The sequence below is a fragment of the Necator americanus genome, chromosome IV (assembly GCF_031761385.1).
Source record: "Necator americanus strain Aroian chromosome IV, whole genome shotgun sequence".
In the NCBI taxonomy this organism is placed as follows: Eukaryota; Metazoa; Nematoda; class Chromadorea; order Rhabditida; family Ancylostomatidae; genus Necator; species Necator americanus.
In genome coordinates, this window is record NC_087374.1 from 1,191,609 (window position 1) to 1,215,848 (window position 24,240).

A 24,240-nucleotide genomic window follows, 5' to 3' on the forward strand; every position below is an offset into this window, starting at 1 on the left:
TTAAGCAATATCAGTGGGAGATAACATAATCTTTAAGTTAGTAAAAATCGTTTAAAAAAAACTATCCACATGTTTTATAGAATGCATATAAGAAGTAAAAACACATAAGGTATGGCCCGAAACCACAAACAATCCACTTAAACCGCCTTACAATAAGCGGCTGGCACAAAACCATGCTCGCCATTTGGTCGTTGTACCCAAATCCATTCGGTGTTTCCGCCGTCGTCATGCGCCTAAAATAAATATTATAAATAGTTTATAGATGCAGCGAGCGATTGTGAATTACCTGAATAAGATCAAGTTTCTCTCCTGCCGTTATTTCAAGCTGGTTTGGACCAACTGGCTTGAAGTCAAACAGCGCAGTCATTTTTCCAATCTGTAATGGCATACATATATCTAAAAAAAAATATGTAAAAGTGAGGTAATCAAAAATATGTGAAAATGAGGTAATGAAGAATGTTGAAAGAGAAGTAAGAGAAGCTCTTTAATTCTATAGCTAATTCTACAACCTCTCCTAGCAAACCAGTGAGTTATAGGCACTAATTCGATGCATTTGAAAAAAAATATATGCTGAAAGATAGAAGACACCTTTGTATATTTAATTTTCATGAGTTTCGAGCTCAGAAATGTGTAATCCACAAAAAACACCCGGGAGAGATTTGTTCCCCTGAACACAAAATATGCAAAATTCACGACAAAAATCATTAAACTGCACGACAACTCCAAGTTTTCGTTTTCATTTTATAGCAGCAAAGTAAAAGTCGACGAGTACAGATGTAAGTATACATTTAATATCCAGTAAAACGGTCCTTGGACTATTCACCAGTCTTTTAAGGGACCAGAGTTCAGATTAAATCTCTTCTATTAACGTACCGATGGGAGTTTTCCATTTTCAGCCGGAGGTGTATCATACATAGGAATGTTCGGATACACTGACTCCACGGGTGGTTCTTCGTAGAGGACAGGATAGACTGAAATATATGTAAAATTACCCTCTACTGGATTAAAGTATGTATAAATGGCCTAGAGTTGATCAATCAGCTTGAGATGCCCCAGAGTTCAGTTCAACTCAGAATCGTCTGAGGTTCACGAACGCGTGTCCTGCCTATAAATGACTTGCGGTGGCAAGTTGATGAACGGTCTCAGTGCTTTTATCCTCCCAGACAAGACTGGTACCAATTAGTCGACCCCAGAGAGATGCGAGGCTTCGTCAGCACTAGGGCGGTTTCGAACCATCAACCGACCGTGTAGTCGCAGACAAAGTTCTTATCAACTGCGCAATACCAGCCCCCCCCCCCCCATAAGATTAATAAGGTTTATTTTAGATTTTTCCGGATATGAAGTTATGCTAAAGGAGGAAATGTAGCAACTATCATTGAAAGAGGCAAATGAATGAATGAATGAGATTTCAAAGCACTCTATATTTACATACCAATATTTCTTTACTTCTATTTCGTTCAAATACAAAAAAGAACTCTAGATTCTTCCCCGCCCATTCAAACTTCCTCTCCAGTTCCTGCTCCTTGTGCTACTCCTGAGCTAAAATGTCGCACGATTCCAATTGTCCCGATTAAAAAATAACAGGGGATTTGTTGAAAATTGGAATACAGTCCCAATATAACTCACACAAATACGTTCAAAAAAGCATGTGGAAGAAGGGAGGGATTTTCAAGAACAAAAACGACTTCAGCTGAATTTCAACGATAAGACCTTATTTTTCAATTCTTGCACCTAGTCTCTACTCTTTCCTCATTCCTTCAATTTTTAATGCATGTAATACTCACTATTTCCAGATGAAGATGCGTGCGTGGGCGAAATGGGATTGCTACCAGGCACAACATCGTACTGCGGAGGCACACTGTACAAAGCAGAACTGGGAGCAACAGCTGCTGAACTATCGGCAATGAAAGATGGTTTAACGGGTGCAGGTCTATGGATGGCTAAAAAAATTTCCTTTAATTCTCCTGAAGCGATCAAGCAACAAATGACTTCCGACCGTAACTGCCCCCTTGATTTTGTACTGAGTTCATTGGAAAGGACGTTGACGAAGGTGCTGTAACAGCGGATTCGAATGCAGGTCGAGAGGGAATGACAGGCTGTGGCGATTCGCTCCTGTAACACGAGTTATTGTAAACTATAAATGAAAGAAGAAAAAGTAAGCTAAAGTAGAACCGACATGAAAAATTCCAACTTTGAAGTGTCTCAACACTTTAAACCCTGTAAGCTTAGTCATTTTTATACCGTAACCATAGTTTTATTCGCCATTCATGATAGTAATACATACTGTTAATACTAACCTTTGTGTAATGTTGCTCAACGGTACATTCTTGATCTGTTCCCACATCATAGTAAACGCATCTTGCCCATTGCTGTTAGCTTGCGTCACAGCGGTATTTTGATGCGTTCTTGAAGGTGCTGGTGGTAATTGAGTGGGTCCAGGGGTGAATGCTAAAAACGGAGCAAAAAATGTGGAAAACACAGCATACAATAAAGAGAAACTTACATGCATTTTCATCGAAGGTCACTGGAAATACCGGTGAGTTCTGAGTAGCTAGATTAGGAAGCGAAGGAGCTCGAGCTTGAGGTTGACCGTTGCTGGGTGCACCCCAATCAATGACCGGTAGTTCCGGCTCTAATGAAGACATTGACGCAGCTGCACCAACAGGGATCGGTGTTAATGGGGCAAGAGTACATGTAAGAGGCTGACCAGCTCCCACGGTGGGACCAATTAAATCATCATCCAGATCTGAATAGGTTTCATCTCCATGCTGTTTCCCCACACTACAGACCGTGTACAACGAAATATTCACAGCATGATTCTAAAGAAAGAGCGCCTTCTATTAACTTCACAGAAAATCTTTTTACGGCGTTCTTAAGAGCATAGTAATAATAACACCAACTGGTTCTTTCGAACACCTTATCTATCTTTGATTAGAATGCATTGAAGCTGGAAGTATTAGTTAAGAAGAAAATTATCGACTTTTGACCAGAAATTTTAACACCTGAACGCTTGTTATAAATAATTATTAGACATTTCTTGGCAAAAGAATGCTTCTGAATACCAAGTAATCATACAACAGTACAACATACCGATAAGATTGGTGCTTTGTTGTTTTGGTGGGGTACTGTGAGGACGGTTTAACATTGGATTAACTCTGTTTGAGAGTGTGATAGCATCAATACCTAAAACTTATATTTAATTAATGATGTCCAACATCTATAAGAACATGACATTCCAACCGAGTTCTATTCCTCCTACACCATCTGGACCGTACCAAGGCGTCAGAATCGTACTAGGTAGTAGTGCATTGTAGTATCCGTTGTAACAGAGCCTGACCAAGGGAAACATAATCGTGACATTACTTGAGACAACGCTTGTACAGACACGTGTTTTGGCATCGCAGGGAAATAGAAGAAAAGAAGGAGCGAGATATGCACATATGAAGCTTCACTCCATCAAGAGTTTCTAATGCTAATCTTAATACTTCAAGTAGTTTCCGAGAATGTAAGGTCACTAAAAATAGCTGCAGAAAGGAAAAAACCCTGAACTACGAAGGGGAATTTCAACACTCGATAATTTCTTTAACCCCGTGAATATAAAATAACCAGACTATACTCCTGTCTTAAAAAGTTCGCATACGGAACAACGCTCAACTAGAATATTTACTAAATAAACCATAAGTCCCCAACTCACCACATGTTACATGGATCCTTCCTCACGGCGAGCACCGCATCACCCGGTCGTACGATCAACATTTTACCGCTAACTCTGTTCAACTCTAGCGCTTCTGCTGTTGATGGCCATTCCGACATGCAACGATAGATGTCCGCACGGCGATTTCTAATAGTTTGGATTATTATCGCATTTATTGAGTGTAGAACAAAAATGAATTGTACTTTAAATCAGCTTTTACGAGGATTTGAGACCGCTCCTCGTCCGTCTGTGCACGAAACGCCTTCTTTTCCGCTAAAGAATGAACTGCTGTATTTTGAGCGGAAGGGAAACTTTCTCCACCGAAACTCTTCCAATCATCTGTGAGTTAACGTGAAATAATTATTAGTTAAGAGAAAAAAATTGTGCGGGTAGATTGCTCACCTGCCTTCGCGACCACCTCAGAATTCCCCTCATCTGAAACAATATTAATTCATATTGACAAGTAATTCACTTCATTAAAAGTGATGGAATGCAAAATGGTACAAATCTGAATAAGAAAAAAAGACATATGAACTTACTCTTCTGAATGCTAGGGGCTAAATTTGTGCTGTTCAAACGTACAAATTTTGATGCCTGCAACAATCCTGATTAACGACGAATCTATTTTAAAAAAACCCGCTTGTATATTTCAATAAAGTACCTTATTCACAATATTGTGAAGAGGTTTTAATCTATCTGGATCATAATAGTTGGCAAAACAGCTCATTCCCGGAACAATCAAGCGCGACTTAAACAAAATGTCAAAGGCGTTGAAAAAAACACTGAAAATGTGATAGAAAACGGAGTAAATGTGGACGGACCGAGCTTGCCAGTGGATCGTTCTGATAAGCAGTGATTTCTTCCTGGAATTTTGAGCGTATGCGCGAAATCAGGTTATTATCCAGTTCATCAACAGTTTTCATAGCATCTCGCAATACCTAAAGAGAACCACATGTCCCGTTAAGAAAACTGTAACGAAATTTGTCTAAATGAGTAATAATAATGAAAATAATAAAATAATGAGAAAATAATGTTCTGAAGTAAATCTGAAGTGCAAAACGAGTGTGAACTTACTGAAATGTAACTTTACTACGCGACAACTTACACAGTTTAATACATCGATCACCTTCGGCAAAGTTTGCTTGACTTGATTGTTCAACGCTTCGAAATCCTTGAACTTCGACATAAAATCCGACTTCTTAAAGAACACAGGAACAAACCATTGTTTACTATGTTTTCATCTATCGTAGTGTCACAGAAACAAACCACTTTATTGCTTGATTTGGCCGCTTCATAATCCATGAGTTTGTCGTTCCTTTTACGGATTAGCTTCTTAGGGATGGCACGCAACGCTTTAACAATTTCATCTCTAACTCTGAAAATATTGGATTGAAGCATGAACACAAGAGAACTGCTTTTGAGGCTAAGATCCAAACTTTACAAATACTCGAGGAATCTCTGAAATATTTCATGAGGCGGCTTGTCTTTCGCGTTTATAACGAGGGATTGGATTTTGAAATGAGGAGTTTGACGGCGAACTGTTTAATATCTCATCTGGAATTTCTTTGAATTTCGGAATATAACAGCCGAGCACCCTATTATTACTAAAAGCCCAGCACAAGGCGTGAAAAAACAATTCAATAACCTAGTCTTAGAATGTTGCAAGAGACAAAAATATAAGCGGGATATGACGACTATGTACCACACAACTTTTGTCTGAAACTTTAGCCTCATGAGCTGGATACTGGATCTCATAAAACCCAACAATAAAATAATAACAACTATTTAGAGCCATTTTTACATCTGGTTCTACACAATTAGACTTGTAATTTCTTATTACCTTTACTATTTTATTTTACTAGCCTTTACCGTGAAAAAAAAAACTGGATAATAAAATCAAGGGCATCAGATACGTCGAATACAATTTTGTGACGGAAACACTTTGCGGAGCTTCTCAATATAAAAAAAGTTAAGTTTAAAAACTTCAGATTTTCATTGTCCTAGGAACAACAACTACACAAGCAAATCGATTGCAACCGAATGCAAAATCTAACACTATATCTACACTTCTGATGAGTACTTTAACTAACTTCTACACTCTTCTAAAAACTTTTCACTTAACCATAAATACTCAAGAGAGTTGTTAACTTCAAAAAAAATTTTAGTCGCTTAAAGGAATAGTGGCTGTTACATACCCAACGTAGTTTCGAAAAGAACTTACTTGCTGTTGAGATCAATTGCTAAATCTTTGATCATCTCGTGGAAAGGAAAAGTTTGTGCATCGGCGCTCACTCCGGGAATCTCTCGTTTTCCTATAATTAATTATTATATAAGAAAACAACCAGGAAATCGCGAAAAACAGCTGTTCTGAAATAAACTGTTTAATCACTTACATGTAGGAGAAAATAACTCACTTGGTTCGATTAACCTCTTTTGAATTAGTTGTCTTGTTTCGTAGAACATCTTCTTTCTATAGATTACAAGCATGTAGTTAAAACGGACGAGACGTCGTTCAGCTTGATCTAGTTCGCAGACAAGACGGTCGAAATCGGCATCTCTTGTCTTAAAAGTTCAGAATAAAGTAAATTTTTGCAAACTATGAATTATATGAATATGAATTACTTACATGAGCAGAATAAAAATCAATTAACGAACCACTTTAACCACACCAAGGGATGATCCCATGCGATAAGTGAAGCGATTCGTTTTCTTCTTGATGGAGTGCACTGTGAATTTTGAAAGTTTGTCACCAAGAGAGGTATTCGACTGCTCCTCGCTGTACTTTCGCGCTAAATAAGCCAGAACTCACGCTTTTGAAAAGGATTATTGTGCTCGTACTCGTCCCTACTCACTTAGCTCTTTCCTCCTCTTGCTTTCGTTCATCTTTGAGCCAAGATGCGATAATTGTTTGACTGCTTCAAGCAGCTTAGGATGATCCGGATGAGTTATTGCTGTATACTGAAACAGAAAAACTAGCCAATGAAAAAAGTGCAGCCTCTCTGGAAAATTGGAAGACAAAACCAAAATGGAGTGATCAAATATATAAATATAAATACAGGTAGAAATACGAAACTGAATTTTTTTGAATATAGCCAGCTGCCTTTGAGACGTAAGGTAACGGATTCAAATGTGTTTAAAAAAAATGAAATAAAAAGAGCTGTAAAACTTTGCTCTACACAACGTTAGTGATAATGCACTACAGAAAAGAAATCACCTTCGCAATTTCACTTAGAAATAGCGGATATTTGACGCAGCGCTGAACAGGACGACTAACAGCAGTAGAAGCATCGAACACACCAGCTCCACTTGCACGCATGCGAACAACCAGTTCACGAAGAGCAGTTTCTATCTTAGGATCCGTTTTCTATAAGAAGAAAACTGTTATTTTATTAGCTTTTGTTTGGGGAGAAGAAAAATGAGAAACAAAAACATGCAGAAAAAAAAAACACTACCGAAGCCATTAAAAGAGAGTTTATATGGTCGATATTGCGGAAGTAGTATCCGTAGGTGCTAGCAAATGATTTACGAAGCCTCAAGAAACATTCACCGATCATTTGCTGTTCGACAGGTTTCACTAAAATACTTATTTTATATGACAACATGAGAGCAAAGGTAAGCATTGTAATCTTTCCAAAGATTAATGCTGAAGTATGAAAAACACGGTGCAACCGAAGGATCAAAGAGAACACTAAGAAGGGACAGCAATAATGAAAACAGCGAGGTAATACCTCTGTCCTACTTTGTAGAATATCCACTGGCTATCAGAAAAGTTTGAAAAGAAACAGCAAAGGAGAAAACCATAGTCTGATGTTGATTAATGTTAAGAGAAAATATTACTCTGTTCATTGGTAAGCCCCTGCACGAGTGCGCGAGCCAACTCGACGACTTGGGCGCATCCATTTTTCATTATCACTTTTTGCTTAGTAGAAAGACGAGTGCTACCATCCACTGCCTATAAAAACTAACATCCAGAGACACAGGCATAAAAATCGCATCAATTTACCTCGGTGTACGCATTTATGTCAGTGATAAACTGCAATTCCGTATTTATCAGCTCCTCTAGTACTTTTGAACGCTTCTCCTCTTGGTTTAAATTAACGTTCGAGATAGTTGCAGTTATTGTTTTAGCATCCTACAAATTCTTGGTGGTAACAGTTGAAAGAAAATTAGAATTGGTGTGAAGAAAGACAAATCAACCAAGGTTTACCTGTTTCTCAGCCATGCCGAACATTTCTGTGACCGAAACCATCTCCGACGGTGACAAGCTTGTCTAGAAGAAAAGACCAGAGTAGACTGACAAGAATATTTCCACTTAGCTTGGCAACTTACTTTTGGTGGAGGAGGTCGAGCTGGAGGTGGTTTCTTCTCACCTGTGCTATTCCAATCATCCCCAAACGTAGCCCACTCGTGCGTTTTAGCACTCGCTGAACACAATTATTTCAAATACTACAACAAAATCGTACATTTGAAAGTTGCAAAAGCTCACAAACATTAATTCAAAGTTGTAAACATTTAGAAAGCTTACCAAGGGGTTGTATTGGTTCTTCAAGCCTCGTGGAGGTTCGCCAGTCTTGAATTGATAGCGGTGCACTGAACGATCCACTTGCTAAGGTTGAAAACTGAAACTGAAGTTTTTTCAGATTTCAAGGACAAGGATAAAAGTCGTCTAGTAGTAATGTTGAACACGAGTCAAAATTATCAAGTAGAATGTAATTTCGCTTATGGTATTCTATTCCGCACCCAGAAACTTGAAAGAACAAATACTAGATGTTGACAGAAAATTTCAAAAAAGTAACTTAATGAAACCTACACTTTGTTCACTCATACTAGCCGGACGAGTGTGCGTAGATGGGCCATCACGACCGTCTTCCTCATCTTCGTCAAGATAGAGCTGAATAAAACGATTAGTTGCCACAGAATCTATGGTCACTACTGAAAGGTTGCCATAATAATTTGTTTGATTCGGAAATTTACTGCAAAATTCGTAAGTAATCGCCTATGATATACAACACATAACAATATCCTACCCCTGCTGAACAGTTTCTGGGTTTCAATAGTCATAACGTATTTCGTTGACTCGGAGCTCATGTAAACTAGACGTGAGAAGAACAGGTACCCATATTGATACTTGATAGAATTGACATTCGATTTACACACAACCCAAAGGCAATCTTCAACGTTACGTGCTATGATTAACTTGTATGAACAACCTAACATTTAGAAATAATCACAGCGGTTTTTAACTGTGCAAAAAAATCGAAAAGAGGTGATGCATTTTCAAAAGAAACATTGTAAACTACCCTCTTCCCAGCTAAACCTTCGCGCTGAGAACATTAGTGAATGTCTTTAAAAAAATATAGAAGAAAACGCCTACATCCCTCGTGTGCTGGCTAATTCTCATCTTCCAGACATGCTCTCATGTATTTACTTAGCAAATTTCAGCTCTACGGCGGTCCTCTCCCTCCAACGTGCACATGCTCTCTTCCCAAGTATGCGCACGCACACAATTTTACAATTACGGACAACATGACACTTTATCTTTCCCATATTTCTTTCATGGACATGCAATTTCACATTTATGATACAAATATCCTCAGAAAATGTATCGATTGGGAATGCAAGGATTTCTATTAATCTTACAACTCTACTTCTAGAGTAACAGTAACTTATACTTGGTACATAGCTCGGATTAAAGTGCCGAAGCTTCAGATTACCATTAGAGAGCAATATTTGACTGCAACATTTCCTGTATATTTTTAGATGCAATCCTATATCCTCCCGAAGATGTGCATTCATGCTAATGGCTGCAAGGAAATTAGTAACAAAAAACAGTGATATTCACCTTGTAATCGATATTCTGCGCTGTTCCATCTCCACCATTCCAAAAATAATTTATTGTGGAAATCTCCCGCTGGACCTTCACTTTGTTATGTAAGGTCCAGTGGGAGATTTCCACAATAAATTATTGCTTTCCACAAAAATTTCCATAATAAATTGCTTCAAGATTCCTTCGCACCCAGTCTCACAACTGAGCGCGACGAAATCTTAAAGCTTCTCGTCACACTCACTTATGCAAGGTTCCAGTGGGAAACTTACGTAATAAAGCACAGTTTTCAGGTAAACTTAGACTGAAATGGAACTGGGTGCCCATTGCACTATGACAAAAATGTACAAAACAGGTTTTACGACCAGGAGCTTAATGACTCTCAAACGATTTGAGAGTTACGTAAGGTTCCGCAAGTCTTTGTATGTCTAATCCGAGCATTTTGCGGGGAACAGGTATCTCATAGATGTGAAATTTGGCGAGATATAATCCCCAAGCCGCTGAACAAAACACCGTGATGTCAATGATTACCATTTCAAACTTCGGAACAACTTTTTACATCAGGAAGCTGTCTGGAGTAGGGACTGGACATCACCCACCTCCAAAAATGTTACAGGTACGATTCCTGAAGCATCTGTGCTAGGATCCTTGCATGAAACCCAGTCTGTGCTGACCTAAATGACAGTTTCTCCTTGAGTGATCAGAAAAATAAGCTGCTAAAGTGGTAGAAAGTCGGAAAGCATATACCATTTTAAGTATTCTAACAGAATCTCCCATTTTTACAGTGAGTTCGTCGCTCTGTCTTGCAGTGAAATCGTGACGAACAATGGCAAACCTGCAATCGAATCACATTTAATAGAGTATAAGGCAAAACGATTTGGTTGTTGTAGCTGATATATTGGTTAATATATTAACAAACGAAAAAGAATCTGATGCATACCCAATGCCCTCTTCAGCAGAGCTATGCCTCTTGTTCTCTGTTTCACCAGAGACATCACCAGGTAGATCAACAACTATTTGGACAAACGATTGAGGGAATATGCCTGTCTTACCATTTACACTACCTGAAACATGTAATTTTTAAGTTAAAGTGAGTTGACTCCAATTCAAAGAGAAAGTTGCCTTCGAGCCAATCTTTGTCAATCCTCTTCGTTAGAGTTACAATGTCATCGACATTGAGGGTCAGCTCATTGGAGAATTCGGCCCTGCAAATAATTTAGTTAATTACATCTGAAGAAAATGAAAGAAAGAGAAGTTTTTGTAGCTGATATGAGTTTTTACCATTGAATAACCAACTCGAGAATGTGGAGAATGAAGAATCAGATGGGGAAACGTTCTGGGAAGGCTCAAAAAGGGACTTAAAACACTTACGAGACACTTACGTAAAAGGATATACAGCTCTTGCATATGGACGAACATTGTAGTTGGAACTGCTCGCCATTTGCTCTCGAAAGCGCACGTCAGTGAAATTTGTCGTGAATGAGGATGGAATAGCGGGAGGAACAGCGGCCGGAGCCACAAACCCAGTAAGCTGAATATAAGTTCTTTAACGAGATTCTACACCCTCTAAATATGAGGTTACCACAACAAAAAGTGGGCTTTTTGGCGGTCGAACAACTTTTCCAATTCATATTCACAATCGCTGACCACAAAACTTTACGAATAAATTTAACTGAACAGCTTGTGAGGAAGCTGAGCCAAAGTGTAGTCAACGTTTTTGGTCCCGCAATGAGTGAGTATGGACGCATGGACTATGGCTCAACCTTTTCACAATCTCGTCAGTGTTCAGTCCAGTTTCGGTGCTAATGGTTTCACCCAGCTATTTATTCTAGTACGTCTGTTTGTAGAAATTGGAAAAGTTAAGGATTAGTAGTTCCAGCTTTATCTCCTTTTTTTCGTACTAGGAGCTTTATCCTGCACGTCATTTATCCTCGAAGAGTGCTGCTGATGCTGGTGATCTAATGGATCTAATGCATAGATTTCAGAAGGCAAGGAAGACAATAAAAATAAAGAAATGGATATGAATGTCCAAAAAACATCAAAAAGTGCATCACAACGAAATTAACAGCGACATCTAGAACTTAAAAACTATACTACTTAAAAACTTAACTAAAAAACTGGAAAACTATCTGAAAGTCAAAGTAGCTGGAGTCAAACGGTATGAAATGATACAGTTTATACTCGGCAGACTCATGCCACCGAATGGAACAATGGTCCCTTCACAGAACTAAGTGTACAGAAAATAGACAGTACCTCAGTCACGTAAGTTCCTGGGAAAGTTCCGCTTCCGCCGAGTCGCTTACCAGCATCCGTCACTACGACGCCTGTATGCCAACCTTCCGCAGTTACCGCTTCAGAGACTAGAAGAAGCATAATACGTTGATCACATATGTATTACAAAACCTATCGATCATAGTGTATACGTGTAAATAAGCTTGTCTTAAAATTTCTACCGAGAATAGTGAAAATCCCGAATGACAGATCACCATCTCTTTGTGCATCGTACTGCGCTATTGAGCAGTAAACCTTTTCGTTTTGAGATCTAAAATGTTGTGAAAAAAAAATAGAAGACGGAAATCAACGAAAAAAGACATCGAAGAATTCTGCATCCTACCGCAATGGATTGGCGATCACATTAGTTAGGATCTTGGGTACTCTACCGAACTGTTCATCTAGAGTTTTCACGGTGTACCTTAAGATAGTTGGTAGGTAAATATACAAGGAAAACCTACTCAGTTGAATCAAAACGACCTGACTAGTGGTGCAGTTGCGTACGCCGCTGCGTTCACAGTGGCACGCTGGCACATTGGGTGAGCTTCGGAGCCCAATTGGAACTAGCGAGAGTCCCACAATAAGCGGTCGCTAGCGATTCAAGTCAGGAAGTTTTGATCCATCTGTAAAATTGTTACATACGTCTCTCCCTTACCAGTCACCGTCCTCTCCTGTTAGCTGAATCACTTGATCTTGTGCCACGGAGGTTTTCGTCAGCGGATCCTCGACAGCATTACTTACTCTGGACCAACATGGAAACGATACGGACATCCGTCCTGCCTGACTTTATGATCACTTTAATAAACATTAAAAGGATGACTGGATGGATGAAATAATGTCACTCATAAATGATGAAGACTTGTACTTAGTGAACACATTTTAGAGACCCTTTAAAAAATCGTGTTTACAAGTAGCACACAAATTCAGATTCGGCTTGTACTTTACTTTTTTGAAAACGTTATCAGGATTGGGATTATTTATCCAGCTGCTTTATACATATGTATAAAAGCAAAGTTCCAACTACTCCAAAAAAGTCATGTTAGGCTCAGCAACAGTGCTTAGGAAATGTACTGAGACCCTAATGGCAGAGTGAAAAGAAGAAAAGTACTCTTTTGAAAAGAAAAAAAACAAATGCTAGACAACGGTAAACTCACAACAGGAATTAACAGCGTACACACGAGGTTCTAAATGGAAGAGAGGATCAAAATATGAACGTATGATTTATAAACAACGTTCCGACTGAAGCTACGATAAAAACATAGAAGCTCCCTCACAATAACGGATGAAAGGACGAACAGACACAATCCATAGAACGAGGTGAAAAACGAGCCAGTTCACGCAATGTCCGCAGTTCTAGTAGGACGACAAACTGACGACAAATTACAGACAAATCCACCGCCAGTATCGGTCTATAGTTTTTTTTATCTCGAGAGATGCGTAGTCCTGGCTCAGTTTTAACTCATTTTGTGGGGACAGGAGACGAGTTTAGTAATTCTACCGTGGTTTTTGAATGTGACAAAGTATACATGATCATCAGAGTACTCGATGAACATATGAACGACTCCGCCAGCCCAATCATGTCCTATATCAGCAACAATATTGGCGGTGAGTTCACGGTCGCGCAACTTAGTTGCAGTGGAATTTTTCAGGCTAAACGTTTCACATGCAAGTGTTGGATTACTTCACTTTTTAACGGAAAATTTGGAATTTTGCGCTTATTTGCAATATAACAATGCACATCACCGCCGGTTTCTTCACCCATGACCCGAACTTATTCAGTGGAGCCATAGGCGAGGCGTTGAGGACAGTAGTATCCGAGGGACATCCTCAATATCCCCGGTATGTTACTTCCAATATTTCCCAACGTTGTTCACATGCCGCAGATATCTCTTTCGCCTATCTTTAACTTCCAAACTGTTTCAGGATACGGAGAAAGAGGTTTTTTTTAATACATTGAAAGATCTGCACGTTCTTCAGCCTGGACTAGCCTATTTTTCGGCGATTGAATTAGATTACGCTGTGTTCTGCAGGGCTCCTAACCGAAACCTTGGAAAGGTGCTCCGCTCTGCGGGACCCACACTGTGCTCGGGCAATTGGGGTGCCGCTAACATCATTGACACGCTGATGGTTTCCGTTGACCGCTTACTCCCTCGGCCTCACATGGAGGATGAGTGTTCAGCTCTGCCCCAGCAAAACCTGAACCACGTCAAAGTTTTACTGTGCTGCTTAGGGGTCTCGCTCGGAATTTCGTGATAAGAGCTGACCACTGGCAATTAAATGATTGTCTCCAACATCTTCATGGGCAGTATATGCTGCTGTAACACGAGGAGAGCGACACGACGCATTTTCCGACCCGGACACACAACGCCTGCTTTCATGTCACTCACTTGTCGTCAGTTTGAGCTTGGACGGAAAACATTCCTTGCCCTCTGTATTCCGCCGTCTGTGCACAGATAACTCCCCCGCTCCTTCAAGATTTTTCATCTCAAGGAAATAACAATTGTATCGATGACGTCAAAATCCACCTTGAGTTGTTCTTCAGCTCATAACCGCTCGGTTGCTGTTCCCAAGGAGTTGTAACAATTTCTAAACGATGAGTCGCTGTCGTTCCATGAAAAACACAAATAAAAATACTCGAGATATCTGCTGTGTAATGGAGCTTTTTGCCCAATCTGATAGCTTAGGAATCTCCTTGAATGCTGCGATATTGGACCGATTCGTTAATGTTTGATGTCTCAGCCAGACCGCAGCTAATTTTTTCCCTCCTCTCCCATGCCTCATGGTAGGGATGGTTTAAAGGTAGCGCATAAGTTGATTGTTTTGAGATCTCTCCAAGAATGGATAGAAATACCGTATTTCGTGACCGCGCTCGTGGTGCCGCTCAATCCCATTTGGTAATCCTAAAAAAGTTGTCCCTGTGGAACACTTTCGTATGATTTCGCCTCCACAGCGATACAACCTATTAATACAACGGCGGCAATTGGCGACACGCCTGGAATTGTGGAGGTGAGAGAGATCCTATCCTTCGATTTTCTTTTATTTGTATTATTCTTTTATTTATATTACTTGATAGAGGATGTTTCATGAGGGCGGCGTTGTCCGTGTTCTATCGCGTAGTGAGTTGCTACGTTGGAGGGACGAGGTCACGTAAGTATGTTGCACGGGAATGTCTTTATTTCTTTCTCGATCATTCCTTTATAGTCATTGCAGGCTGCGTTGAAGGTTACTGAACGAACTGTTTGTGATTTGAGTGTGTCGGAAAATACAAGAACGACAAAAAAGTAAGGAACAATTTTATTATTCTTCGTACGACGTCTCCGAACCAATCATGCATTCTGACTCTGTGATTGATAACTTCAGATGTAGTGTTTTAGAAGAAATCTCCGAGTGGACATCTTGGCAGTTCTTGAACGAATTCGGAAAACTGCAGTACTAGACGCTGTTGGTAAGGAAAATTACAGATGAAGTGAAGGATGTGGGCATTGATTTTTCTTCTTTGTTTTCTAGCTTTTCAGTAACATTAAACTTTCGGATAAATTCATTTTCACGGGTTTGAGGGTATAGCAGGAGCGACTGTAGTAGCGCTGGAAAAACCGTAACACATAAATTTGGAGTTGAACATTCATATGTACAGGCGCTCCATATGTTTTACCATCTTTCCGGGCTGCGAGAAGCACACATAGAAGAATGCAATAGTAACCAGGCAACTACACTGAAAACCTGTATCAGTAATTGTCCAAGATATTAAGCGGATCCAGATTTCAGAATGTTTTCGAATAATGTGACACCTACAGTACCTATGCGAACCAGCTATCTCTCACGATCTTTTTGATCCAGATGATCTGGAGGTGAGTGTCTTGCTCTTGCTTTTTTTGTTCATCCTTTCCTTGGAGATCTTTATTAATTACTTGAAATTTGAAGTAATGACTTCTTTTCTCAAGAGCAGTCCTCTATCTGGACTATTTTACTTCTTTTATCCGCTGAATAATCAATCAATCTTATAGAAACTTTCCAATATTCTTTTAATAATATTAAGTAATAATTAGTTTTAATATTATTATTTAATATAATATTTTAGCAAACTGCATATTTTACACTTTTCATATCACTTCGCTCCATTTCTAAGCAAGTGCTGCATTGGTTAAGTGTTACAATCCCTTTCTTTTTCTCTCCCTCATGAGCGAGTGATCAACTTCTGTTGAATCACAGAATCGGCTCCCGTTTAGCGTTCTCCCGTGGCTTCCGCGCATGAAATCGGACTTGCTAAGGTTTAGCATAGTGAAATTCTAAGTCGGACGGGTATAACTGAAGCAACCTCTGCTATACTCTTTGGTGGGTATTTCTTGCGTTCAAAGGAGTGGTAAAGGGTTGATGAATGATTTGTATCCATCGAGAAAAACTCCACGAATGAACACTCGAGACGTATAAAATCTTTATGATTAAGATATAATTTTGAAATTAATATATTTTTCGAAATGAGAATTAACAAACTCTTTCACAACGAGGAAAACAATAAAGACGACGGCAACGATCTTGTACAACAACATTCATCTTGACGTATTTATATCGAAGAATGTGGTACAATGGAATAAAATAGAAGATGAAATATCGCAATCTGAAGTGAGAATCCCCTTGGTGAAGGCAAGCAGGAGTAATAAAATCAGAGTGGGCACTATGAAGTCAGACCTCATCCTTGTGAGGAATCAAAAGTGAACCCGATAAAATGGAGTGCGTCAGATGACGACAAATACTACATCGCCGCTATTCAAAACGAGGAACACTACAAAATTGAGGAAATGTTGGATGGAAAACCAAAGAATCATTGTGTTCGAAGAGAGATATTTTTCGTTCTCATAGTTTTTCTCCAGACTCCAAAGGGGAGCACAAGAAGTCACAAGCAAATAACCAATCATGCGTGTTTGATCAGGCGGACAACAAGTTTTTAGTGCCCAGTATTCAGTGTTCAGTTTGCAAAAGAACAAGGGATGCTAAGCAAAAAAAAGTGCAAGCACTTCCTCGCATCGTTTTTGGCGAAAAACACTCAATTATCCCCCTGTGCTACCTCTTTCTTCATCTTATGGCGCTGCATGGCAAAACTATGAAACGGCTTTACAGAGGACCTGAACTGAATGTCGAAACACGGACTAATTATGCATTCGAATCTAATCTTTAACTGTACTATGCTGTTTCCTTCATCTTCTCCTTCTCTTTCATATCGGCCATCTCTTCGTCTGTCGGGAGAGGATCATGACGAACTCTGCAATTGTCTACTGATAGTGACGTTATTAGAAAGAAGAATTCAACTCAGTCACAAAGTGCCAGAGACTAAAAAAAACCCAAACGGTAGGGAACGAGGAATATTGGTATAAAATTTAATCTGCACTCACAGAGTTTATGAAGTTGAGCACCTCTAAAGTGAAGGTATTTGTAAAAAAATAATTTCTATACTTGAGAGCGAATGCGTCCGGTGAGTCGTCTGCCGTAAACCATCCTTTTTTTCTCTGTTTGAGCGCCCTCGCTCTGTCCTGCTTAGCGATAGTACTAGGACCTAACTACTCGACAACAGTTTATATATTCTTGTAGATATTAGAAATCCAAGGTTTATGGCTAAGTCACTTTCAAAGCAGATTTTTCATTACCTTTAAGCTCATAGATGACTAACTTGACTCGAAATGGCGGTCACTCCGTTTATTGTAGGGTGCTGCCGTGATACAAAAATCTTTTGGTTACATTTTTGAATAATGGATTGTTTAAGTAGAGCACGCAACAATATGTTTAACTTCAATGTTGCGCACATGCCTAGATTAATTATTAAAATAAAGATACGAGTAATTTCGTGTGTGTCCAAGATAGCTAACGCGAAATAACTCATTAAGAGGGGTCTTCTGATTTTCTTTTGCAAGAAATTAACCTCTTATTTTGCCTTTTCCCTCCGTTCAACAACTAACAACTTCGTAACTAAAGTGCTAATTTATATTTACCCTGTTTCCAAAGAAAAAAGGTATTGTTCGATTGTTAGCAGCACATTACTGGGTCAGAACATGTAAATAGTATTACTTAGTTTAGTAATTTCAGCTTATTAATTTGTTTTCACTTAATTACTTCCTTTTAATTCTTCCCTATTTAGTTTAATAATTATTTGTTTTCTGTAGAATTGAGAATGCCAAAGCTGTATTTAAGAATTAGATGAATTTTTGATGTGAATTTACTGAACTTTTCCTATTATAAGGTGGGATTGAAGAAGGTCAGGTCTCATTTAATATTCGAAATTCGAAAAGAAAAGAAGAAAAGAAAAAAAGAAGGAAAAATGGATTTATGAGACTTACCGGTAAGGATATATGCTATAGACGAAAACTGCGCCGATAACGAAACATGCACCAACCACAAAGAACATGGTTGGACGGAAGTTGAAAAGGAAATATGCGAGAATACAGTTCAACACAATAGCAAATGAGGTAGCGAATGCCTGAAGAGGGAATGAATGGTAAGATTAGCACGAATTGATTACAATGAGACACTTATTTTATGCAGATGCCGAATAAGAGAATTGTCGAAAGAATGCTACTCTTCGCTACTTACTAGGTAATGGTTGGAGACATGTGTTCTTATGTCGACACAAGCGTCCAAAGAGGATTTCTCATGAGGCCTCAATAGGCTAGGACGTATATTTTCGAAATATTTTCAGAAGTCGGAGATTAAATTGTTAGAATTACCTTCAATATATTGTCGGCAAACTTAATTACCACAGCAACAACAAGACCTCCGAACGCTGAAATGGCAATGGTTACCCAAACTGCCCAGTCGAATCCATACAGCATACGGTTCCAAATTGCCGAAAGAGCAGCACCGTCTGCGAATATTTCGCTATTGTCTTTAACCTGTAAACAGAAACCTTCGACTGACAATGAACAGATGACTATAGCGTAAAGAACAATGAGGAATAAAACTTACAAAAGCAAATAATAAAGCAAAAAAGATTGAGGGGAGAGCTAGTTGAATGTTTCGAATCCAAATTGATACGTTTGATCCCTTCAGAATCTTCTCGAAGTAGATACCAGCAAAGCCAGACATGCAGCATGCTACGAGCACGGCAATGAACCCTGCAGGAAAATCGCAGTCAACAAAGTTGCTATGGTATCTAAATTGGAAATGTTAAATCAGAAAAAGCGAATCAGAAAAACCTAAAATCGAGCTCTGTTCGTGAACTTCCCGCTTCAATCGCGCGTGGTCACCCACAGATGGTGCCGCCGTGACATTCAACATGTCGGAAGCAGAACCCTGAAATTTTAGCAATGGATGGTAACGTTTCTATCATGGCGATCCTAAAAATGAAAGTGCGTACGATGAGTTTCGTGAATGCGTCCTCAATCGTAGGCATCGGAGTCGTCGGAAGGTCATTATCACCCACAGGAGTAGCCATGGCGGCAGCTGCTAATCGTTCTGCCTTTTCACGGTCGTTTGACATCTTCTGATCCTTTAAGAAGAAGAAGTGGTTTTAACACTCATTAGGGAACTGAGAAAAAAGCTAAAACTGAGGAATTCTTCAAAAAGCAACTGGAATACCTGGAAGTATTATGCTGGTTATTTATTTTTTTACGCATCAATCGCACTCAATCAACGCAATCATACGCATTAATCACACACAGAAGATCATCCACTCATGGTGGTCGAAGTATCCACCATGAGTGTCTATCAAGTGCTCCACCTTTCTGGGAAGGCCACAATTCCGTGAGACCAGATGCTGCAGGGATGAGAGAACAGGGAGAATTGGACAGTTTTTGCTTCAGGGAACGCTTGAGACCCGGAGTAAGTGGTATTCTGATGGACCGAGGTATGGGGAATAAGGTGGATGGGGACCGTTTTCGAACCCAGGAGTCCAAGTTGGCGGCGAGTGGCCGAAGCAACATACGGTAGATCGTTATCGTGAAGGGGTGAACGGCGGCACGTCTCGGTCACGTTTCTCGGACTGCGGCTGCCAACTAGCGGAGCTGCTGCGTACAGATTATGGAGTAGACTGCGTGGTTATTGGGTAGTAACAACCACCATAGCATAGTCGCCGCTGTTGGTGCGCTGACGTCTCGTGTGTGGCAAGTCGACGAATGGGACATTTTCCTAGTCGAAACGGCTGAACCATCTAGGCTGCTCTCAGAGTTCAGAGCCGCGCGGGCGCGCGGTTTGGTGGCTCTGTGGTCTTGATGGTTATTGAGCGCACTTTTGTGAATAGTTAATAACCACCAAAACCACAGAGCCGCCAGACCGTACACCCGCTCAGCTCTGAAATCTACGGGCAGCCTTGCTGACGGTAGCAAGGGTAGTGGCCCCGACTCCCAATTCCTCGTTCATGTTGCCGGTCGCCTGACGTGCCGCATTGGGTTGCTTCCTATCGCGAAAGAAGATTATTCGGGGATGACATCGATCCATATGCGTTATAATGGTGGCACAACAAAGAGGTTATGTTTTGTACCTTTGGCTATGAAGCTTCTAGAACTATCTAGTTTTTATACAACAATTTTTATGTTTACCGGTAAACAGACACAGGTATTACGGAAAAAAAACCGAAGAAAAAACAACAGAGACCAGGCAGCCGTTTATAACTGTCCACAGTCTGCAACACGCAGTCCTTCGATGGTTTTCCGGACTGCGATCCATGGCTCTCAATTGTTTTCACAACATCCATTCCTTCACGACGCGCCCGAAAACAACGTGCTTACCACCGTCCAACCACTCGATTTTCACAGTGCAAAGGAAGAACTGCGAACCGTTCGTGTTAGGACCAGCATTCGCCACGGAGAGCACTCCAGGTCCAGTTTTTATCTAGTTTTTTCCTGACTCCGAGAAATGGCATGTATTAGCTTTCAAACGTCATTTTTTTCAAACTCAAAGAAATACAAGTAGCCAGCCTAATACAACTGGTAAAGCAACGTTTGTAATTTTCACAGCAAAATTTCTATTTCTACTTAAATAAGCAGTGCTCGTAGATGCAAACAATCGGCAAAATTCCTGAAGACACTGTGAAATTCTACTCACATATTGGACAATAGCCACACCGCCAAACAGGAAAAATAGCGAAATCCATTGTTGAATTGACAATTTTCGTCCTAGCACCAATACGGTGAACACAGCAGTGGTTAGAATTTTCAATTGGTACGTGACCTGAATTATAAGTACATTCATCAATCTGTTCCTTAGCTGATCTAGAACATAGGTACCATGTAAGTTGCCGCTGGAAGATTCTCTACAGCCACATACAGAAGGAAATTCTGTATTGTGTAGACCACAGCTGGCACAAGCACTTTTAGAGCATCGCGCCAATGATTAACAAATTGATCATAAATTTGGGCTAAGCCTCTGAAAAAATAAGTTTCCAAATAGAGAAAGGTGAAAAATCATACAAAACTCACGTCCTCACACTACGTTCTTGTAAACAGACCAATATGATACTAGCTACGAATTTGAATACTTCGGCAAAGAATACAGAAATCGCCTGAAATTTTACTTCGTATAGGCCAGCTTCTTTGTCTATTTGTGTTCTACTTTGAGCGCTAAACTTGTGAAATAATGAGAAGGAATAGATATAAAAAACGTATATTCACAACAATCGTTTCACGAACACTTAGAAAATAATTGAAAAAAAGAAGACCATTCAGAAAAATCTTAAAGATCCATAACTTCATGATTAAATATTTCAGTTCGTAATATCGAAACTTTTAGTACTGTCTCTTGCAGGAATAAAGGGTACTGTCCCGATTCAGTAATCATGGCAATTCTTTACTAGCAAACAGGAAAAAACGTGAGTCCACGCTTCCTTCATTTTTTTTTGTTTTTCCGTAACTTGATCCATTCTGCTCAATGCCATTAGACATGAACATCAATAGATTCGTGATGACGAGTACTATTTTAATGGTTTATTCGGAGTTCTGAAGATTTTTTTTTTACAAATGCAGTTATTTTTTAAATTACCAGGGTCTACAAGGTAGGGGGCAGGCTCTGGGATTCCTCCACTGCTTTTGAATTTTAAGCTTGAACCATGCATTCCGCTCACTAAAATTTAAGTCTACGTTACAAAGAAGGTTGAGGATTTAGAGAATTTTTTGAATTTCATCTGTTTCGTGAATTGTGCGTTTTGCAACCTACTCAAAGAAAATTTGTGATAGTCCAATAGAAAGCTTTTCCTGCCGTTTATCTACAGTAGTTGTAGAAAACAGTGGTGCAGAGGAGGATGGATTTGTGACCGAAAGTTACGAAGCGGGGAATTTCAAAGGGAAATCTTTCTGAACGTTTCATATAGTAAATCATGCACGGAATCGGTCGTATTCTGTAGATATTTGAGAGCCTGCTGATTTTTAGCCGCTGATCAAACGAAAAGGAATCACACACTAATTTTGCAATTCTTTTTTTTTTTGAACGAAATGTAGGCCGTGTAACAAAAACTAGGCCTGTGTGCCAGCTCTGCACTGTAAAAGAGAGCCTGTGTTCGTGATTACGCCTAGGACGAACTATGATTTCTCAAGTGCTGCCGCATCCACTTGTGTATCACAGTAAGATTGCCAAAATGCGCCTCAAGAACAAGCACATCGATAACTCTACATACTCAAAATTAAAAGTTCCGTAGAAAAGAAGATATTCTGTTACTTTGAAAGATATGAACCCTTATAGGGCTGCAGTTAAAAGGCGTAGAAATACCAGTCTTTGAAAAACGTAACGAGAAAAAAATCCCAAGTCATTAACTTTTCAAAGGCGACATCTGCAGAAATATTGTAATCAACGGTATTATAATTTAATGTTGAAACTTGATTTTTTGAAGCAAGCAGCACATACCAAACGTCGTTTATTGTACGAATATTTAAATACATCTGGTAATATTTTTTCTAAATATAAGTAAATGTGGAAATTGTGTAGATTTGCTTGCTTGTCCTCCACTAACTCGTGCCATGCAGAAGAATTTCCTTTCGTTTTGCTCGTATCTTTTTGAGCTACCGGAATTATCAACAATATTATAAAATTGGAAAAAGCGAAAAACCAGTAGAAGGAATAGTTCAATACAATATGTACTAGTAGTGAATTCAGAGATTGTCCAACAAAAGAGAAATCATTGTCAACTATTAAACAACTCCAAAGAACCTTCTGCCCTATATTCTCCAAAATCTTGTGTAAGTAGCACAACTGGCATTATTTGCATGTCATTGCATGTGATCGGGTGATATTCAAGAATGACAACCCAAGAATGTATCAGAAATGTCCATCGTCTTTTTGCTTCCGATAAATGGAGGCGTTTCCCCAGAGAATATTTTATTCACAACTTGCACGTTGTTTTTATATTTTTTTTTACCTAGTACGATTGTTGAATAAAAAAAAAAACAATTGTGTGGATGCGAAGGCGACAAAATATGTAAGTTTTCTCAAAGTTACAGCGGTGAAAACGTATGGAGATGTTGATTTTACTTCCTAGATGAATGATTATATTATAGCCATTTTACCAGGAATATTTTAACCAACAATCTGTTAGTGATGCGAGCAACGCTATGTAATAGTACAATGATAATTTGTAATCCGTCTTAGCCGCTCAGAAGTGAAAAAGAAATTATTTCATAACTTATTGATACGAATAAATTTGGAAAATGACTCAAATTTGACCTCAACTCGAGTTAAGAGAATGGATTAAAGCATCAAATATATTTAACTTCAGATTCAATCTATGAGAAATAAAAATTTATCATAAAAATTCATGCAAATAAAAAAAAACAAGAATTTTCTTAATAATGGATATAAAAGAAGAACAAAACAAGAAAAGGGAAAAATTCACCTTAAGAAACTTCGGTCTATTACCAGTCATCGCATATCGCATAAACAACACAAGGGAGGTGTTCTGAAGAACAAGTACCAGCAAAGACGAGTACTTGATGACATTATCTTCTGAAAGAATTTCTCTGAATAAGTAATAAAGCAATATTATTGATAGAAACTCACTATTAGTGCGTTTTGTCGGCATTTTAACAGATATTCACTACTTTTCCAAGGAAATGGCGGTGATATGCTCGCTGCTCCTGCTGTACTTTCACCTAAATAATGTCATGAACCGTTTAGAAAAAAAAACCTTTTAAAGAAAACAACAACGAATACGTGTGAATCAATTAGCGAAGCGTAAGCAAGAAAATCAAGTGATGACGGGAATCGGAAGTAACAAGCAGTCACATTCTCAGCAAATGCAAAGACTAGCAATCGAAGAAATCGTATGGTGGGCGTGGAAGCAAAAACATTCCACGTTATCTTTCTCACCGTTGAAGGAATAAAAATAAACAAGCATTAATCTCGTGCGAGATCTTCCCACTAAGAACGACTATGATCTCTGCAGATAGAGCAATATAAGCATAGAAGAAGTATAAAAAAATCGCTTTGTAGTTTTTCACATGTGAATCGTAAAGGGCAGAAGCTTATCGCGAAAAATAAGGCA

General features: G+C 39.2%; 3 protein-coding genes across 4 annotated transcripts; 1 reads left to right on the forward strand and 2 right to left on the reverse strand.

Moving 5' to 3' along the window:
- Nucleotides 1-137: 137 nt before the first annotated feature.
- RB195_000110 (uncharacterized protein) lies at nucleotides 138-14,208 on the reverse strand (the record flags this gene model as incomplete). Of its 2 annotated transcripts, XM_064196267.1 has the most annotated exons (41): nucleotides 138-233; nucleotides 287-376; nucleotides 874-971; nucleotides 1,785-1,940; nucleotides 1,997-2,112; nucleotides 2,298-2,448; nucleotides 2,504-2,746; nucleotides 3,091-3,183; nucleotides 3,241-3,332; nucleotides 3,695-3,841; nucleotides 3,898-4,033; nucleotides 4,097-4,129; nucleotides 4,234-4,288; nucleotides 4,356-4,442; nucleotides 4,516-4,632; nucleotides 4,800-4,892; nucleotides 4,961-5,069; nucleotides 5,916-6,006; nucleotides 6,109-6,256; nucleotides 6,350-6,483; nucleotides 6,547-6,652; nucleotides 6,909-7,058; nucleotides 7,147-7,268; nucleotides 7,532-7,646; nucleotides 7,698-7,826; nucleotides 7,902-7,964; nucleotides 8,024-8,118; nucleotides 8,220-8,313; nucleotides 8,505-8,585; nucleotides 10,118-10,192; nucleotides 10,266-10,353; nucleotides 10,459-10,582; nucleotides 10,641-10,723; nucleotides 10,901-11,049; nucleotides 11,772-11,878; nucleotides 11,972-12,060; nucleotides 12,133-12,210; nucleotides 12,445-12,569; nucleotides 12,944-12,973; nucleotides 13,316-13,439; nucleotides 14,177-14,208. In XM_064196267.1, 41 exons carry the CDS (start codon nucleotides 14,206-14,208, stop codon nucleotides 138-140), a joined length of 4,344 nt encoding a protein of 1,447 aa, XP_064052147.1. The 2 variants fall into 2 exon arrangements, with proteins under 2 accessions (XP_064052147.1, XP_064052148.1); XM_064196266.1 differs by lacking the exons at nucleotides 12,944-12,973; nucleotides 13,316-13,439; nucleotides 14,177-14,208 and having other exon boundaries at nucleotides 12,445-12,560.
- A 513-nt stretch (nucleotides 14,209-14,721) lies between these two features.
- On the forward strand, nucleotides 14,722-15,254 carry RB195_000111 (uncharacterized protein; the record flags this gene model as incomplete). The annotated part of the gene is made up of 4 exons (XM_064196268.1): nucleotides 14,722-14,795; nucleotides 14,863-14,905; nucleotides 15,000-15,070; nucleotides 15,164-15,254. 4 exons carry the CDS (start codon nucleotides 14,722-14,724, stop codon nucleotides 15,252-15,254), a joined length of 279 nt encoding a protein of 92 aa, XP_064052149.1.
- A 1,713-nt stretch (nucleotides 15,255-16,967) lies between these two features.
- On the reverse strand, nucleotides 16,968-23,778 carry RB195_000112 (uncharacterized protein; the record flags this gene model as incomplete). The annotated part of the gene is made up of 11 exons (XM_064196269.1): nucleotides 16,968-17,046; nucleotides 18,116-18,255; nucleotides 18,503-18,667; nucleotides 18,741-18,889; nucleotides 18,971-19,067; nucleotides 19,132-19,263; nucleotides 20,817-20,942; nucleotides 20,999-21,137; nucleotides 21,191-21,273; nucleotides 23,593-23,702; nucleotides 23,757-23,778. 11 exons carry the CDS (start codon nucleotides 23,776-23,778, stop codon nucleotides 16,968-16,970), a joined length of 1,242 nt encoding a protein of 413 aa, XP_064052150.1.
- Nucleotides 23,779-24,240: the final 462 nt, after the last annotated feature.